We start from the raw sequence: 19,916 nt of genomic DNA on the forward strand, positions 1-19,916 counted from the left end.
TAACATAGGACCCTTCCTTGATATCACCTTCACAATTCTTGCATCCATTGAACTTGTGAGTTTTTGCAGAGTTTCTGCTTGTATTTCTTTGCATGAAGTCAGAATAGCCTCCCAGAGCTGCTGTTTTGATGTGAACTGCCTCCCACCCTCATAGATCTTTGTGCTGGATGATACTCCAAAGGTTCTCTATAGGGTTGAGGTCAGGGAAAGATGGTGGCCACACCATGAGTTTATCTCCTTTTATGCCCATAGCAGCCAATGACTCAGAGGTATTCTTTGCAGCATGAGATGGGGCATTGTCATGCATGAAGATGATTTTGCTCCTGAAGGCACATTTCTGCTTTTTATACCATGGAAGAAAGTTGTCAGTCAGAAACTCTATATACTTTGCAGAGGTCATTTTCACACCTTCAGGTACCTTAAAGCGCCCTATCAGCTGTTTCCCCATGATTCCGGCCCAAAACATGACTCCTCCACCTCCTTGCTGACGTCGCAGCCTTGTTGGGACATTGTGGCCTCCACAAACCATCCACTACTCCATCCATCTGGACCATCCAGGGTTGCTCGACACTCATCAGTAAACAAGACTGTTTGAAAATTAGTCTTCATGTATGTCTGGGCCCACTGCAACCGTTTCGGCTTGTGAACACTGTTTAGGGGTGGCCGAATAGTAGGTTTATGCACCACAGCAAGCCTTTGAAGGATCCTACACCTTGAGATTCGAGGGACTTCAGAGGCACCAGCAGCTTCAAATATCTGTTTGCTGGTTTGTAATGGCTTTTTAGCGACTGCTCTCTTAATCCGATGAACTTGCCTGGCAGAAACCTTCCTCATTCTACCTTTATCAGCACAAACATGTCTGTGCTCAGATTCAGCCAAAAATCTCTTAACAGTACGATGATCACGCTTAAGTTTTCGGGAAATATCTCATGTTTTCATCCCTTGACCAAGGCATTGCACTAGTTGATGCTTTTCAGCAGCAGAGAGATTCTTTTTCCTTCCCATGTTACTTAAAAACTGTGGCCTGCATAATAATGTGGAACATCATTTTTAAGTAGTTTTCCTTTAATTAGAATCACCTGGAAAACTAATTATCACGTGTTTAAGATTGATTTCAGTGATCCATTGAGCCCTGACACACAATAACATCCACGAGTTTATTTGAAAAACAAAACAATTAAATCTTTAAGAAACTTAAATCCAATTTGCATAATAATTTGGAACACAGTGTAATATGACTGTCGGTTGGTCGACCTCTTTTATGATGACTGACAGTTGCTCTGTTATGACTGTCGGTTGCGCTCTGTTATGACTGTCTGTTGCGCTCTATTATAACGGTCAGTGACGCTCTTTTATGACTGTTGGGTGCTCTGTTATGATTACTCGGTTGCTCTCGGTTATGATGACTGTCGCTTGCTCTGTTATGACTGTCGCTTGCTCTGTTATGACTGTCGCTTGCGCTCTATTATGATGACTGTCGGTTGTGCTCTGTTATAATGACTGTCAGTGGTGCTCTTTTATGACTGTCGGTTGCGCTCTGTTATAATGACTGTCAGTGGCGCTCTTTTATGATGACTGTCGCTTGTGCTCTATTATGATGACTGTCAGTTGCTCTGTTATAACTGTCAGTGTTGCTCTTTTACGACTGTCGATTGCACTCTATTATGACTGTCTGTTGTGCTGTTATGATGACTGTCGCTTGCGCTCTATTATGATGACTGTCAGTTGCTCTCTGTTATGATGACTGTCTGTTGCATGTAGTTATTGTGACTGTCGCTTGCGCTCTATGACTGTCGGTTGGTCGACCTCTTTTATGACGACTGTTGCGCTCTATAACTGTCAGTGGCGCTCTCTGTTATGATGACTGTCGCTTGCGCTCTGTTATGATGACTGTCAGTTGTGCTCTTTTATGACTGTCGGTTGCTCTCTGTTATGATGACTGTCAGTTGCGCTCTTTTATGACTGTCGGTTGCTCTCTGTTATGACTGTCAGTTGTGCTCTTTTATGACTGTCGGTTGCTCTCTGTTATGATGACTGTCAGTTGTGCTCTTTTATGACTGTCGGTTGCTCTCTATTATGATGACTGTCAGTTGTGCTCTTTTATGATCACTGTTGCTTGCGCTTCAGAAATTCCATAGTGAGCCGTCTACATCGCAGTGGCCATTGGCTAAAATGAGGACCTCAAAAAATCACCTCAAATAGACTGAACCATTTGGGAGTCGTGGGCGGGAACATTGGGATACTTCCGGCCAGTGCGTGATGGGAGCGTGATGACGTATTTCCGGTTCGCGCAGAGCGCGGTAGGCGGGGCCAGTGCACGGAGTGTTTCCGGCTCAGAAGGCGGCGTGCGCTGCTCGGACGTGCGAGTGTGCTCGGCGTGTGGCCGATAGACAACGTCCCCGGCTGTAGCGGAGGAGCGCCGCCATGTCCGACAACGAGGATAAGTGAGTGTGGGGCCGGCAGCTAGGGCTGTGCTGACCGTGCGCCATTACCTCCACACCGTCACTGAGGGAATGCGGACTGTGAGTCCCAGTCAGTGTCTGTGGAGTGTGGTATACAAGAACCCCCTATGAATACATGTTCATTAGCTCTGTGTATAATATGCGTGGCCGGGAATCCTGACAGTGCAGGTCTATGGCGCCCCTCAGTCTGAGCCAGGCTGGGGATCACGTGGTAGGTCACACAGCATCCTGAGTGTGCAGCGCTGTGCCGGCAGGGGGCGCTGGATCCCAGAGACAGCATGTCACTGCACACTGCGCATGGCATAGCCTCCGCTGCCTTTGGGCTGTGATCATGGTGACAACACCGGCATGTGACCGCTGTCCTGGCCCAACAGTGTGTCCTCTGATTGGCTGTTCAGGTCACAGGTCCGTACACAACATTATCACAAGTGGGTCCTGCTGCTCAAACAGCTAGGGATGTAATGGGTAACAGGGTTATCTCACCCCCAAAAAGTGGTCCTTAGAATAACAGATTGGACCCCATAGAATCCGGGCTGGGTAATCTTGAATGAAGCAGATGTGTGCATGCTCAGCTTCACAAAGACAGCCAGAGATAGCGGAGTGCTGTACACGGCCGTCACATGGATTCTGAGCACAGTGGAGGCTGAGCGTGCGCCATTCATGGACTGAGACTGCTGGAAGTGGTAGTGCTGTTCTCAGCAGTTACATAGACAATGAATGGACACGGAGCATGTGCATGGTTTGTGTTCTTCCTCTGTCATTGGATGTCTGTCATGTGATTTGCATACCTGTGGTCACTTTCTGTACTGTAAGTCACACAGATAAGTTACCTCTTCCTTATCTCTATGTTGGATACAGCAGTAAGATGAGTGTTGTATACAGCAGATCAGAGTGTGGAGAGGGGGGAAAGCATCTGCATGGCAAAGATCATAGTGTGTAGATCAGGAGGAAAGCACATGAAGGGGAAGACATTATAGGAGTGAAGTGTGGCTAATACACGAGCTAGTGACAAGCGGCACTCTGGACTCCTCACATCCAGGGATTCACTCGCAAGGGGAATGGAGATTGCTGAATAAAACTTACTGTAACTCTTTAACTAAAGGTAACATGAGTGTCTGGCAGGAGGACTGGCCTTGTTGCCCCAAACAGATTGTCCTCCCAACGTATGTCTGTTATCCGCTGCACTTAATAAATGAAGCCAGTGTGTAGTACCGGAGTGTCCTTAACCCCTTTACCCCCAAGGGTGGTTTGCACGTTAATGACCAGGCCAATTTTTACAATTCTGACCACTGTCCTTTTATGAGGTTATAACTCTGGAACGCTTCAACGGATCCCAGTGATTCTGAGATTGTTTTCTTGTAACATATTGTACTTCGTGATAGTGGTAAAATTTCTTCGATATAACTTGTGTTTATTTGTGAAAAAAACGGAAATTTGGCGAAAATTTTGAAAATTTCGCAATTTTCCAACTTTGAATTTTTATTCTGTTAAACCAGAGAGTTAAGTGACACAATATAGTTAATAAATAACATTACCCACATGTCTACTTTACATCAGCACAATTTTGGAAACAAAATTTTTTTTTTCTAGGAAGTTACAAGGGTTAAAATTTGACCAGCAATTTCTCATTTTTACAACAAAATTTACAAAACCATTTTTTTTAGGGCCCACCTCACATTTGAAGTCATTTTGAGGGGTCTATATGGCAGAAAATACCCAAAAGTGACACCATTCTAAAAACTGCACCCCTCAAGCTGCTCAAAACCACATTCAAGAAGTTTATTAACCCTTCAGGTGTTTCACAGCAGCAGAAGCAACATGGAAGGAAAAAATTAACATTTTACTTTTTAGTCACAAAAATGTTCTTTCAGCAATAATTTTTTTAATTTCCCAAGGGTAAAAAGAGAAAATGGACCTCAAGAGTTGTTGTCCAATTTCTCCTGAATACGCTGATACCCCACATGTGAGGGGGAACCACTTTTTGGGCGCATGGCAGGGCTTAGAAGGAAAGGAGTGCTGTTTGACATTTTCAAGCTAAAATTGGCTGGAATTGAGATCGGACGCCATGTCGCGTTTGGAGAGCCCCTGATGTGCCTAAACAGTGGAAACCCCCCACAAGTGACCCCATTTTGGAAACTAGACCCCCTAAGGAACTTATCTAGTTGTGTCGTGAGCACTTTTATCCCCCAAGTGCTTCACGAAAGTTTATAACGCCCGGGCGTGAAAATAAAAAATCCTATTTTTTCCACAAACATGATGGTTTAGTCCCCAATTTTTTATTTTCTCAAAGGTAAAAGGAGAAATTGGACCCCAAAAGTTGTTGTCCAATTTGTCTTGAGTACGCTGATACCCCATATGTGGGGGGGAACCACTGTTTGGGCGCATGGCAGGGCTCAGAAGGAAAGGAGCGCCGTTTGACATTTTCAAGCTAAAATTGGCTGGAATTGAGATCGGACGCCATGTCGCGTTTGGACAGCCCCTGATGTGCCTAAACAGTGGAAACCCCCCACAAGTGACCCCATTTTGGAAACTAGACCCCCTAAGGAACTTATCTAGGTGTGTGGTGAGCACTTTTATCCCCCAAGTGCTTCACTAAAGTCTATGATGCCCGGTGTGAAAATAAAAAATTCTATTTTTTCCCCCACAAAAATGATCTTTCAACCCCCAATTTTTTATTTTCCCAAGGGTAACATGAGAAATTGGACCCCAAAAGTTGTTGTCCAATTTGTCCTGAGTACGCTGGTACCCCATATGTGGGAGAAAACTACTGTTTGGGCACACTTCGGGGCTCGGAAGGGAAGTAGTGACGTTTTGGAATGCAGACTTTGATGGAATTGTCTGCAGGCATCATGTGCCATTTGGTGAGCCCCTGATGTGCCTAAACAGTAGAAACTCCCCACAAGTGACCCCATTTTGGAAACTTGACCCCCTAAGGAACTTATCTAGGTGTGTCGTGAGAATTTTGAACCTCCAAGTGCTTCACTAAAGTCTATGATGCCCGGTGTGAAAATAAAAAATTCTATTTTTTCCCCCACAAAAATGATCTTTCAGCCCCCAATTTTTTATTTTCCCAAGGGTAACAGGAGAAATTGGACCCCAAAAGTTGTTGTCCAATTTGTTCTGAGTACGCTAGTACCCCATATGTGGGAAAAAACTGTTTGGGCACTTCGGGACTCAGAAGGGAAGCAGTGACGATTTGGAATGCAGACTTTGATGGACTAGTTCTGAGGGCGTCATGTTCCGTTTGCAGAGCCCCTGATGTGCCTAAACAGTAAAAAAAAACCACAAGTGACATCATTTTGGAACCTAGACCCCCAATGAACTTACTTAGATGTGCCCCCTCTTTGGAACTAATCTACTGGTTCCTGTTAAGTAAATTAGTAGTGCATGGAGGTGTGGTACAATTTGAAGCAGTCCTTCATACACAGGCCAGGTTTGTCGGGGCAGGTGTCGCATTGATAGATGGTGTCCTTGCGTACTCCTCTTTTGTAGCACACTTGGCACCTTTTTTGCGGCTTACTTTTTCTATCAGTTGGCGGGACCACCCCCGGAAAATGCTGACCTGGTATGATACGAGCACCCTCAGTTCCGGAAGTACTGGGGCCCGCTCCTTCCCTCGTGCCAAATATCAGGGCCTTAACCACTACCTCCTGGAACTGAAGGTACGACGTATCAGTGTGTCGTGCACATCGTGACAGCAGGAAAGCGTTGAGCATTGCCATTTGTACGATGTACACGGACAGCTTTTTGTACCACACCTTGGCCTTCCTCAAAGCACTGTACGGTTGGAGGAGTTGATCGGAGAGATCAACGCCCCCCATGTTTTTGTTGTAGCCCAGTACACAGTCCGGTTTGCAGACCTGTGTAGAGGTACCCCGTACAGTGCTGAGGGCTCTGCCATCACCATGTATGGTGGTCAAGAGAAGGACATCCCTCTTGTCCTTGTACTTGACCACCAGCAGGTGGTCGCTACATTGGGCTTTGCTCTCACCTTTTCTGAGCATCTGCCCAAGTAGCGTCTTCGGGAGGCCTCTCTGAATTTTGCGGACAGTACCGCAGGCTGCGGTACCTCGCGCAGAGAGGGATTTGTAGAGTGGGATGCTGGTATAAAAGTTATCAGTATAGAGGTGATAACCTTTATCCAGCAGTGGGTGCACCAAATCCCACACAATTTTCCCACTCACTCCCAGGATGGAAGGACACTCAGGCGGTTCAATCCTGCTGTCCTTCCCTTCGTACACTCTAAAGCTGTAGGTGTACCCTGAGGTACTCTCACACAGCTTGTAGAGTTTGATTCCGTACCTGGCCCTTTTGCTGGGCAGGTATTGACGGAATCTGAGCCGCCCCTTAAAATGAACCAAGGACTCATCCACACAGATGTCCCTTTTGGGCACGTACACTTCAGCAAACTTTTTGCTGAAGTGTTCGATGACCGGCCGAACTTTGTACAGACGGTCAAAATTGGGGTCATCTCGTGCGGGACACCGTGCATTATCGTTGTAATGCAAAAACTTATGGATGGCCTCAAAACGCGTCCGAACCATGACCGTTCGGAACACTGGAGTGTTATATAAAATATCTACACTCCAATATTGCCGAATTTCTGGCTTCTTCACGATCCCCATATGGAGGACCAGGCCCCAAAACTGCATCATTTCAACTGCGTCCACAGGAGACCAGTTAGAAAATGATGAACGGGGGTTTTGCTCCAAAAATTGCCGAGCATACAAATTTGATTCCTGATTCTGCCACAAAATCAGGAATCAGTGGCTCGTAATTTTCGGGGGGCGAGGTCCGAAGAGGGTCGCGCTGGTTCATTTTCAGGAGTGGGCGCTGCCTGATCTTCTCTCCTGGGGCGTCTGCGTGGCGGTTCCGCAGGACCCAAGGAGGAAGATGAGGAGGAGGAAGAGGATGAAGAATCTGAAGAGTAAAGGAATGTGGGATCCTCTCCCTCGCTATCAGTGTTGGAGGCAAGGAAAGCATATGCCTCCTCCAATGAATAGCGCTGCTGGGACGAACGGGACATTTTTTGTGTGATTATGGTGCTTGATAACTGTGTACGTGTGGGGGGGGGGGATAGTGTTTGGTGCAAACTATTCTGAAAGGAAAAAGCTAAAGGGAAAAAAAATACCTGTAAAAGGAAAAGTCTAAAACAGCAGGCCCTAGCTCTGATAAGTGAACTGCGTCACTTATCAAAGTTCGGCGGCTGCTGGGTGTGTGAACGGGGATGTGTAAAAAAAAAATGAAATGAAAGGCACGGGTTCAGATGCAGCGGCGGGGTGCGTGGATGGGGATGTGGGAAAAAAAAAAAAGAAATGAAAGGCACGGGTTCAGACGCAGCGGCGGGGTGCGTGGACGGGGATGTGGGAAAAAAAAAAAGAAATGAAAGGCACGGGTTCAGACGCAGCGGCGGGGTGCGTGGACGGGGATGTGGGGAAAAAAAAAAGAAATGAAAGGCACGGGTTCAGACGCAGCGGCGGAGTGCGTGGACGGGGATGTGGGAAAAAAAAAAAGAAATGAAAGGCACGGGTTCAGACGCAGCGGCGGAGTGCGTGGATGGGGATGTGGGAAAAAAAAAAGAAATGAAAGGCACGGGTTCAGACGCAGCGGCGGGGTGCGTGGACGGGGATGTGGGAAAAAAAAAAAGAAATGAAAGGCACGGGTTCAGACGCAGCGGCGGAGTGCGTGGACGGGGATGTGGGAAAAAAAAAAAAGAAATGAAAGGCACGGGTTCAGACGCAGCGGCGGAGTGCGTGGACGGGGATGTGGGAAAAAAAAAAAGAAATGAAAGGCACGGGTTCAGACGCAGCGGCGGGGTGCGTGGACGGGGATGTGGGAAAAAAAAAAAAGAAATGAAAGGCACGGGTTCAGACGCAGCGGCGGGGTGCGTGGATGGGGATGTGGGAAAAAAAAAAAGAAATGAAAGGCACGGGTTCAGACGCAGCGGCGGGGTGCGTGGACGGGGATGTGGGAAAGAAAAGCGAGCACGAGTGTTGATCGGTGAACTGCGTCACCAATCAACGCTCGGCGGCTGCTATATTTGGGCACGGACGGACGCGGCGCAAAGTGGGGGTGGAGGGGGAAGGGGGGGAGGGGTGAAGTAAGATCGGGCCGGGATCGGGGATGAACACTTACGGTTGTAGTCTCTCTTCTTTCTTCTGTCTTCTTTCTTCTGTCTTCTTTCTTTAGCAAGAATTGTGGTGTCACAGGCTACTGTGGCACCACAAGTCTCAGCACAGGAGGGGATCTGTCAGCGTGACCGCTCTTCAGGAATCCTCACCAAGTGTGAGGATTCCTGAAGAGCAGTCAGACAGGTCAGAGACAGGTCACAGAGCGGTCACACCGCTGCTGTGACCTGTCATTGGTGGGATCGAATGATCACATCGATCCCACCAATCAGAGGTGGCCCTGGTGAAGCCGGTGTCGCTAGGCACCAGCCTATGATCGGAGCTCACAGCTCCGATCATAGGCAGGTCACCATCAGGGCACAGCGCGGGCACACCGCTGCTGTGCCCTGATTGGCAGAGCTGCAGGAGGTGGTGGGGGAGGTGGCAGGCAGATGAGGCTGGATTTCCAAGCAGGGCACAGCGCGGTAACACCGCCGCTGTGCCCTGCGATCGGCGCGATCGATGTGATCGTCGATCGCGCCGATCCGGCGGGACTGTTCCTGATTGGCGCGATCGACGATCACATCGATCGCGCCAATCACAGCTGCAGGATCCGGAGCCTTCCTCAGCTGCCCTGCGGCTCCGGATCAGGCACTTTCAGGCAGGGCACAGCGCGGTAACACCACCGCTATGCCCTGCGATTGGCGTGATCGTCGATCGCGCCAATCCGGGGGTTTTGGCCGGTGCCTGGGTTGCCAGGCACCTGCCCCAGGATCGAGTACATCGGTACTCGATCCTAGCCTGGAACCTCACTGTTTCAGCCAAGCTGATTGGCTGAAACAATGAGAAAGGCTGTGATTGGCTGTTCAGAATTGAACAGCCAATCACAGCGATCGGGAGGCGGGGGAGGGGACGCCATACCCCAGGATGCCGAGGCCATCTTCCCTGAGGTAAGATGGCGTCGGAATTTTAATGTGATCACCGCGACTTAAGTCGCAGTGTCGCATTAAAGGGCATGACGTACTATCCCGTCCCTGGTCATGGGGGCCCACCCCACCTGGACGGGATAGTACGTCTGATGTCAGAAAGGGGTTAAGGGCTCCTACTCACTTGTGCGAGACTCAGATGAGTCTCGCACGGCAATACCCGGCACAGAGTAGCGGAGTGTGCGGCTGCATGTATTGCTATGCGGCCGCACGCTCCGATCTGAGTGCCGGTAGCAGTGCCGGGTATTAACATTTGAGACTCATCCGAGTCTCGCGCAAGTGAGTATGAGCCCTTAGGAGCATTCTTGTCTCTTGGTTTTGAGTCCTTGTTCCATTGTCACATCTTTCACAAAGCCTGGCTTAGGCTAAGTTCACATTGGGCATTTTTGCTGTGTTGTTTACCGCTTTTTATGCTAATTTTCAGCTGTGTTTTACAGTACCAGCAAAGGCTATGAGATTTCAGAAACCTCATGCACACAGTGTTTTTTGTCATCGGTATTTTGTGCTTTGCATGTTTATTTGGACAGAGTATTTCACTTTCAGTGTTTTTTCAGCGGTTTTCACCCATCGACTTGAATGGGTGGTAAAAAAAAAACGCAGGTGCTAAAGCTTCATTCTTTGGAATAGGACTATTTTTTTCATTTAGCATGCCAAAACCGCCGCAAAAATGCAAGAAAAACCAAGGAAAACATTCTTTTTTTCTGCAGCTTCTTTCCTGCCAAGAGATAAATTTTGCTGCAGAAAAAAATCCTGAAAGAACGCCTTGTGTGAATTTACCCTTAAGGTACCGTCACACTAGACGATATCGCTAGCGATCCGTGACGTTGCAGCGTCCTCGCTAGCGATATCGTCCAGTGTGACAGGCAGCAGTGATCAGGCCCCTGCTGTGCTGTCGCTGGTCGGGGAAGAAAGTCCAGAACTTTATTTGGTTGCTGGACTCCCCGCAGACATCGCTGAATCGGCGTGTGTGACACCGATTCAGCGATGTCTTCACTGGTAACCAGGGTAAACATCGGGTAACTAAGCGCAGGGCCGCGCTTAGTAACCCGATGTTTACCCTGGTTACCATCCTAAAAGTAAAAAAAACAAACAGTACATACTTACCTAACGCTGTCTGTCCTCCAGCGCTGCGCTCTGCACTCCTCCTGTACTGGCTGTGAGCGTCGGTCAGCCGGAAAGCAGAGCGGTGACGTCACCGCTCTGCTTTCCGGCCGCTGTGCTCACAGCCAGTACAGGAGGAGAGCGGAGCACAGCGCTGGAGGACAGACGGCTGTAGGTAAGTATGTACTGTTTGTTTTTTTTACTTTTAGGATGGTAACCAGGGTAAACATCGGGTTACTAAGCGCGGCCCTGCGCTTAGTTACCCGATGTTTACCCTGGTTACCGGCATCGTTGGTCGCTGGAGAGCGGTCTGTGTGACAGCTCTCCAGCGACCAAACAGCGACGCTGCAGCGATCCGAATCGTTGTCGATATCGCTGCAGCGTCGCTAAGTGTGACGGTACCTTTAGTCTGGGTAGATCGGAGTAGAAACATTAATGCTCTCAGCATTTCTAACCATGGGGCACTGATTACAAGAACTGTCGGCTTCAAGTCTGGCAATATGTAGGCTAGAACATAGAGATAGCTATTTGGGAAAAACGATTACCGTATCTGCCTATTGTTGTGTATTGCTAGTGTACCACTAGGGGGCAGTGTGACGACGATGATCACATTCTGACTAGTGATGAGTGAATATACTCATTACTCGAGATTTCCTGAGCATGCTCGGGTAACCTCCGAGTATTTTTTAGTGCTCGGAGATTTAGGTTTTTTCGCCGCAGCTGAATGATTTACGGCTACTAGCCAGCTTCATTACAAGTGGGGATTCCCTAGCAACCAGTCAACCCCCACATGTACTTAGCGTCAGGTTGAGGAGGACCCTGATGCACTGTAACTCCCAGCATCACGGGGACACATGGGATTTAGGAGGGATCCTGCTATTGCTTTCATCTTGTGACTAAAGTGCCAGCAGTTGTCAGAATGGATGGCTGATAATTTTACACTTGTAATCTGCATGCATCCTCCCTCAATGAGAGTACATGTCTGTTAATTGAATCGTTGCCTAAATCTAATGTGTGAGTGAATTATATTGCATATTTTGTGTAATTTTCTGGTAAAGGTAGCATGAAATAACCCATTATTTTCTTTTATATAGTTTTGATGGCGATGATTTTGATGATGTTGAAGAGGATGAGGGTCTCGATGACTTGGACAATGCAGAAGAGGAAGATCAGGAGAATGTAGCCATTTTACCTGCTGGTGAAGGGCAGCAAGCAAACCAGAAGCGCATAACAACAAATTACATGACCAAGTATGAACGGGCCCGAGTTCTGGGAACTAGAGCACTGCAGATAGCGTAAGTATGTTACTAGAAAGCACCACTACAGCAAATTTTTTTTCCAGCACTGGAGTGATGCCATTAATCGAAGTCCATGTGCCTGTATGACCTCCCTATTTTACAACGCCTGGGCATGCTCCTGATGAGGCGGCAGATGGTCTCCTGAGGGATCTCCTCCCAGACCTGAACTAAAGCATCCGCCAACTCCTGGACAGTCTGTGGTGCAACGTGACGTTGGTGGATGGTGCGAGACATGATGTCCCAGATGTGTTCAATCAGATTCAGGTCTGGGGAACGGGCAGGCCAAGTCCATAGCTTCAATGCCTTCATCTTTCAAGAACTGCTGACGCACTCCAGCCGCATGAGGTCTGGCATTGCCCTGCATTAGGAGGAACCCAGGGCCAACCGCACAAGCATATGGTCTCACAAGGGGTCTGAGGATCTCATCTCGGTACCTAATGGCAGTCAGACTACCTCTGGCGAGCACATGGAGGGCTGTGCGGCCCTCCAAAGAAATGTCACCCCACATCATTACTGACCCACTGCCAAACTGTTCATGCTGAAGGATGTTGCAGTCAGCGGATTGCTCTCCACGGCGTCTCCAGACTCTGTCACGTCTGTCACATGTGCTCAGTGTGAACCTGCTTTCATCTGTGAAGAGCACAGGGCGCCAGTGGGTAGTTTGCCAATCCTGGTGTTGTGTTCTGTGGCAAATGGCAAGCGTCCTGCACAGTGTTGGGCTGTGAGCACAACCCCCATCTGTGGACGTCGGGCACTCAGACTATCCTCATTAAGTCGGTTTTTAACCGTTTGTGCAGACACATGCACATTTGTGGCCTGCTGGAGGTCATTTTGCAGGGCTCTGGCAGTGCTCGTCCTGTTCCTCCTTGCACAAAGGCAGAGGTAGCAGTCCTGCTGCTGGTTTGTTGCCCTCCTACAGCCCCCTCCACATCTCCTGGTGTACTGGTCTGTTTCCTGGTAGCGCCTCCAGCCTCTGGACACTACACTGACAGACACAGCAAACCTTTTTGCCACAGCTCGCATTGATGTGCCATCCTGGAAGAGCTGCACTACCTGAGCCACTTGTGTGGGTTGTAGAGTCCGTCTCGTGCTACCACAAGTGTGAAAGCACAACCAACATTCAAAAGTGACCAAAACATCAGCCAGAAATCATTGGTACTGAGATGTGGTCTGTGGTCCCCACCTGCAGAACCACTCCTTTATTGAGTGTGTCTTGATAATTGCTAATAATTTCCATCTGTTTTCTATTCCATATGCACAACAGCATGTGAAGTTGACCGTCAAACAGTGTTGCTTCATATATATATATATATATATATATATATATATATATATATATACATACATACATACATACATACATACATACATACATACATACATACATACATACATACATACGCACACACACACACAGTTTGGACACACCTCATTTAAAGATATTTCTGTATTTTCATGACTAAAACTATGAATTAACACATGTGGAATTATATACTAACAAAAAAGTGTGAAACAACTGAAATTATGTCTTATATTCTAGGTTCTTCAAAGTAGCCACCCTTTGCTTTGACTGCTTTGCACACTCTTGGCATTCTCTTGATGTGCTTCAAGAGGTAGTCACTGGGAATGGTTTTCACTTCACAGGTGTGCCCTGTCAGGTTTAATAAGTGGGATTTCTTGCCTTATAAATGGGGTTGGGACCATCAGTTGTGTTGTGCAGAAGACTGGTGGATACAAAGCTAATAGTCCTACTGAATAGACTTTTAGAATTTGTATTATGGCAAGAAAAAAGCAGCTAAGTAAAGAAAATGAGTGGCCATCATTATAAGAAATGAAGGTCAGTCAATTCGAAAAATTGGGAAAATTTTGAAAGTGTCCCCAAGTGCAGTGGCAAAAACCATCAAGCGCTACAAAGAAACTGGCTCACATGAGGACCGCCCCAGGAAAGGAAGACCAAGAGTCACCTCTGCTTCTGAGGATAAGTTTATCCGAGTCACCAGCCTCAGACATTGCAGGTTAACAGCAGCTCAGATTAGAGACCAGGTCAATGCCACACAGAGTTCTAGCAGCAGACACATCTCTACAACAACTGTTAAGAGGAGACTTAGTGCAGCAGGCCTTCATGGTAAAATAGCTGCTAGGAAACCACTGCTAAGGTCTCTTCTGCTTGTTGCCTGTCTTGTTTGGGCTAAAGAACACAAGGAATGAACATTAGACCAGTGAAAATCTGTGCTTTGGTCTGATGAGTCCAAATTTGAGATTTTTGGTTCCAACCACTGTGTCTTTGTGCGACGCAGAAAAGGTGAACGGATGGACTCTACATGCCTGGTTCCCACCGTGAAGCATGGAGGAGGAGGTGTGATGGTGTGGGGGTGCTTTGCTGGTGACACTGTTGGGGATTTATTCAAAATTGAAGGCATACTGAAACAGCATGGCTACCACAGCATCTTACAGCAGCATGCTATTCCATCCAGTTTGTGTTTAGTTGGACCATCATTTATTTTTCAATAGGACGATGACCCCAAACACACCTCCGGGCTGTGTAAGGGCTATTTGACCAAGAAGGAGAGTGATGGGGTTCTACGCCAGATGACCTGGCCTCCAGTCACAAGACCTGAACCCAATCGAGGTGGTTTGGGGTGAGCTGGACTGCAGAGTGAAGGCAAAAGGGCCAACAAGTGCTAAGCATCTCGAGGAACTCCTTCTTCAAGATTGTTGGAAGACCATTCCCGGTGACTACCTCTTGAAGCTCATCAAGAGAATGCCAAGAGTGTGCAAAGCAGTCATCAAAGCAAAAGGTGGCTACTTTGAAGAACCTAGAATATAAGACATAATTTCAGTTGTTTCACATTTGATTTTACATGTGTACTGCTTGTCAAAGCTACTGGCAGGTCTCCTAGACAAGTAGCTCAGCACTTACAGACTCTTCTATAGAGCTTGCCAGTGCTGTTCTTCATTGTTCCTGCACAGATCCGGTAGTGCAGAGCTGCATCTTTTAGCAGCATCTAACGCCTTGTCAGATGATCAGGCCAAAGGTGTAGACTGATAATCAGGAGCTCTCTGAAACAGACCCCCTTCCCCACTGCAGGCAAGAGGCTTGTAAGTGCTGCTCTCCTGAAAACCGAAGATGAGACACCCTGTAAATTTAGCATTAATTGGACAGCAACACTCAAAAATGGTGAGGCACTACACAATGCCTGCTTATTGTAGAGCGAGCCCTGCATAGTGTCCACATACAAATACGTACGGTCATTGGTTCCTGACGTGTTTTTTTTTTTTTTCTTTTTTTTTTTAGAATGTGTGCTCCTGTTATGGTGGAGCTGGAAGGAGAGACAGACCCTCTTCTAATCGCTATGAAGGAGCTCAAGTAAGTGTTAAAGTTTTATGTCCTATATATTCATTGTGGAACAGTATGATTTGGTGTAAAAGAGCAATTCTCGCACAGTTTATCTTTTTTCATCCTAATATGTCTGAGAGAAGGAGTCCATTCTTGCTGATACAAGGCGGCCTAAAATGCCACTTCCCAATAAGTTAATGCAACAATTTAAGAGTAGTGGGCATAGCTGTAAAATGCTGATCAACAGCCAGTCACAGGGTAATATGTAGGGCGTCATGTTGGCTGACAGCCATTTTGGCTCCATTAAAGGGAATCTGTCAGTAGGATCCACCCTCCTTAGCCATGGACATGCAGGTCATGGGTAGTTGAATAAAATGATACCTTGATATGTCAGCTGATGTCTTATTCCAGAGAAATTGATATTGTTCTTAATGTGTAAATGAGCTGTTAAGATCTATGGGGCAGACATGGACTTCCCTGAGAATTTGCCTCCAGAGATTATTTTAAATGGAAGGGGGCATTACCAATGTGAGACATGTAATGACTGACTGTCTGATCTCCATGTTTCACACTGGTGATACCCTCTTTCATTTAAAATAATCTCAGGAGGCAGAGTCTCAGGGAGATCTTTGTCCAGCCCATAGATCGGAACAGATAATTTGCATATTAAGAACAATATTGATTTCTCTGGAATAAGACATCAGATCACAGATACCAAGGTATCATTTTATTCCTCTTCCTATGACCTACATGCCCATATAGACTGATTAGGTGGGTTGATCCTGCTGACAGATTCCCTTTATAAGATCTGTTAGGGCCAGTTCCTTTTTAATCTACCTTGTGGAAAGGATTGAAACTAAAGTCTGTTTTTCATGGTGACACACAACTTTGTATGATAATATAAACTTCATTTCTCTGTAATATTATACAATCTGGAGAATGGGTAAAAAGGCCCCTAATCTAAGAGCAGCATAATGTAGGTGCAGATACCCTGATTTCAGCAGCGCATTACCTATTGAGCTGCTTGCTGTAGTTTTGATAACATCACTATCAGTAGGAGATTCACTGCCGGACTTGTAGTCCTCCATATTCATGAGCTCTGTATAATGCTAGAACTGACAGTTTTCTGCCTATGCAGAGGTTATACAGAGAACTGGTAGATTAAATGGCCCTATTGTATTGCAGTTGTTCCAGCTCCTGATGAAATTGTTGGAAACTTGATGGGCTACTGTGGCAACTTGGAGATCAAACATTTTCCTTATTATATATACACTGCAATACTACAGAATAAGGAAGTCCCAAAATGGGACTAAATGAAAAATTCTCAAAAATAAAGTTTGTTACTCTTCCCTTTTCCAGTTAAAAAGAAAGAAAAAAAAAAGATATGTCTGTAAAAGCCTGATCTGTCGAAATATAAAATTATTTAAGGAGTTTTCAACTACTTTTTAACCTGCGTTCAATTGGCTCATATAAATGCCTCCGAGGAGCGCCGCTCCTGTGCTCGTGTCTCCCCACCAGACTGCTGTCAACAACATCCAATGGGAGGAGGCATCACGTGATTGTTGCAGCCGCCTCTTTCCCTCCACGGCTGCAGTTACTCTGCTGCTGCTGACTTCCCTGCAGGATTGCCTGGCCCCACCTGCTCGATGCCCACCTGCTCGGTGCCATTGTTGGGTTTCTGTAGCAAACGGAGACCTATCGGCTCTCTGTGGTCACGCTCTTTGCGTGCTTATGGCCTGACTAACAGAGTGCTCTTCCTCTCCTTAACTCCTTGCATGCTGTGTCACTATAGGGGCATCAAAGTGCTGGTGTCGGAGCGAAATCCAGTCCCAGCACATGCTTAGCTGTGCATGGTACAGGCAAAACTCTATGCCATGTCATCCACGAGTCACAAATGTGCAACCATCAGTAGTAAATTCCTTACAATTTTCACTTACAGTAGCGACCATTTGCAGGAAGTGTTTAAATGGAAATATACTAGGTTTTACAGAACAGGAGAAGGATTTGGTTATTTTTCTGACAAGTAAGGCTACTTTCACACATCAGGTTTTCGCTGTCAGGCTAAATCCGGCTCAATTTAAAAAAACAGGATCTGGCAAATGTTGCCACTGGATCCAGTTTTTTTTCCCATAGACTTGCATTAGTGCCAGATTGCGGCGGATGACATTGCTTTTTGTCGGTTTTCGCTGGATCCGGCAAATCTGCCGTTTCCAGAAAAAATGTCCATAGCAATGTTTTTTTTGTCTCCGGCGATTCTGCGCTTCCGGCTGTTTGCTAGAATGGAAGCCTATGGGAGCCGGAAGGTGACGGATCCGGAAAATGACGGATTCCGGAGCTGCATTCGGTTTTTTTAAACTGAGCGTGCTCCAAATTTTTTTTATCCAATAATCTAGATATGCTTGCCGGATCCGTCGAAACAACGGATCCGTCGCATCAGTTTTTCACAATCTGCGCCGGATCCAGTTTTTCCAACATTCGCCGGATTGTGCCTGATGCAAAAAACCTGATGTGTGAAAGTAGCCTTAGCTAAGCAGTAGTACTCCAGTGTCAAGCTAAAATAAATGTTATTTTGGGGTGCATGAAAGGGAGAAAATCACAATCTAGTGTTACCCCTCTATTAATAATAATAATCTTTATTTTTATATAGCACTAACATATTCCGCAGCGCTTTACAGTTTGCACACATTATCATCACTGTCCCCAATGGGGCTCACCATCTAAATTCCCTATCAGTATGTCTTTGGAATGTGGGAGGAAACCGGAAAACCTGGAGGAAACCTACGCAAACAGGGAGAGAACATACAAACTCCTTGCAGATGTTGTTCTTGGTGGGATTTTAATCACTTGTGACCCCACATCTAGTGCATAGGATCCAGTTTTGTGCTCCACAAAAATAAATAAATATTGGATAACTAAAGTCTGTCCAAAAGCAGGAGACTAGATTATTACACGGGATGGACGGGCTCTCATATGATGAGGGTGGGCTTGTTTAGCTGAGAGAAAAGAATCCAGGAGACTCTCATATCTTTAAAGACGTGTGGTTAATACAAAGTACTGGCACATGATTGATTTCTTACAAAGACAATGCTAAGGACCAGGGGGCACTCATTACTCTAAAACATACATTTTTATTTATTTACAAATTGTGTCGAGCAGTACATCTTAAGGTACCTTCACACATAACGATATTGTTAACGATATCGTTGCTTTTTGTGACGTAGCAACGATATCGTTAATGAAATCGTTATGTGTGACAGGCAGCAGCGATCAGGCCCCTGCTGGGAGATCGTTGGTCGCTGAATAAAGTCCAGAACTTTATTTGGTCGCTGGACTCCTGCTGACATCGCTGGATCGGCGTGTGTGACACCGATCCAGCGATGTCTTCACTGGTAACCAGGGTAAACATCGGGTAACTAAGCGCAGGGCCGCGCTTAGTAACCCGATGTTTACCCTGGTTACCATCCTAAAAGTAAAAAAAAACAAACGCTACATACTTACCTACAGCCGTCTGTCCTCCAGCGCTGTGCTCTGCTCTCCTCCTGTACTGGCTGTGAGCGTCGGTCAGCCGGAAAGCAGAGCGGTGACGTCACCGCTCTGCTTTCCGGCCGCTGTGCTCACAGCCAGTACAGGAGGAGTGCAGAGCACAGTGCTGGAGGACAGACGGCTGTAGGTAAGTATGTACTGTTTGTTTGTTTTTTTACTTTTAGGATGGTAACCAGGGTAAACATCGGGTTACTAAGCGCGGCCCTGCGCTTAGTAACCCGATGTTTACCCTGGTTACCGACATCGTTGGTCGCTGGAGAGCGGTCTGTGTGACAGCTCTCCAGCGACCAAACAGCGACGCTGCAGTGATCCGGATCGTTGTCGGTATCGCTGCAGCGTCGCTTAATGTGAAGGGGCCTTTATTGACAGTAAATTCTTAACACAATGTTATGGGGGTTAGGAAAGGGAAGAGGGTAGGGGATATGGTGACATTACAATAACTATCCAATCACATTCTGTATATGCGAATCTGCAAAGTTATTTAAAAACCATATTTAAGCGGAAAGATAACCAATTGTTCCATTTTTTATGAAATTGAGCTATATTATTATTAGATGTAGCAATTATTTTTTCCGATAGGCAATTCTCATTGCCTCACTCTAAACTATCATTTTCACTTATCAACTTTTTTTCTGTTACTGCAGAGCCAGGAAGATTCCTATAATCATCAGACGCTACCTCCCTGATGGCAGCTATGAAGACTGGGGGGTGGATGAGCTCATCATTACCGACTGAGAGCTTCAACTCCCATGGATTTTTTTTCTTGGCCAACAGTACATTGTATATAAAAATTTTCTAAAACATGTAAAATAGATTTGTTTAATAAAATAAGAGACAAAACACTTGTTGTGTGACTTGCAGCATGCTGTAATGCAGAGATCAATGTATACATTATGGTGTCTGTGGTCCTAAATTATTTAAAAGGGCTGTTCACTTTCTGAAAATGTTCTGTTACAAGCTGTTAGTCATGTAAAAGACAAATTACTTGCCTTCCTTGCTTGCTACCTCTGCCCCAATGTCTGTGTGTCTGCAGCATGGATGTCAATGGCACTGCAAACAGGATCTGATGACAGGAATACTCA

General features: G+C 46.5%; 1 protein-coding gene across 1 annotated transcript; it reads left to right on the forward strand.

The window, feature by feature from the left end:
• Positions 1-2,297: 2,297 nt before the first annotated feature.
• On the forward strand, positions 2,298-19,676 carry POLR2F (RNA polymerase II, I and III subunit F). Its single transcript, XM_069736953.1, has 4 exons — positions 2,298-2,444; positions 11,751-11,951; positions 15,250-15,321; positions 19,479-19,676. Exons 1-4 carry the CDS (start codon positions 2,425-2,427, stop codon positions 19,567-19,569), a joined length of 384 nt encoding a protein of 127 aa, XP_069593054.1. The 5' UTR covers positions 2,298-2,424; the 3' UTR covers positions 19,570-19,676.
• The last annotated feature ends 240 nt before the right edge of the window (positions 19,677-19,916 follow it).

The sequence above is a fragment of the Ranitomeya imitator genome, chromosome 8, assembly GCF_032444005.1.
Source record: "Ranitomeya imitator isolate aRanImi1 chromosome 8, aRanImi1.pri, whole genome shotgun sequence".
Lineage (NCBI taxonomy): Eukaryota > Metazoa > Chordata > Amphibia > Anura > Dendrobatidae > Ranitomeya > Ranitomeya imitator.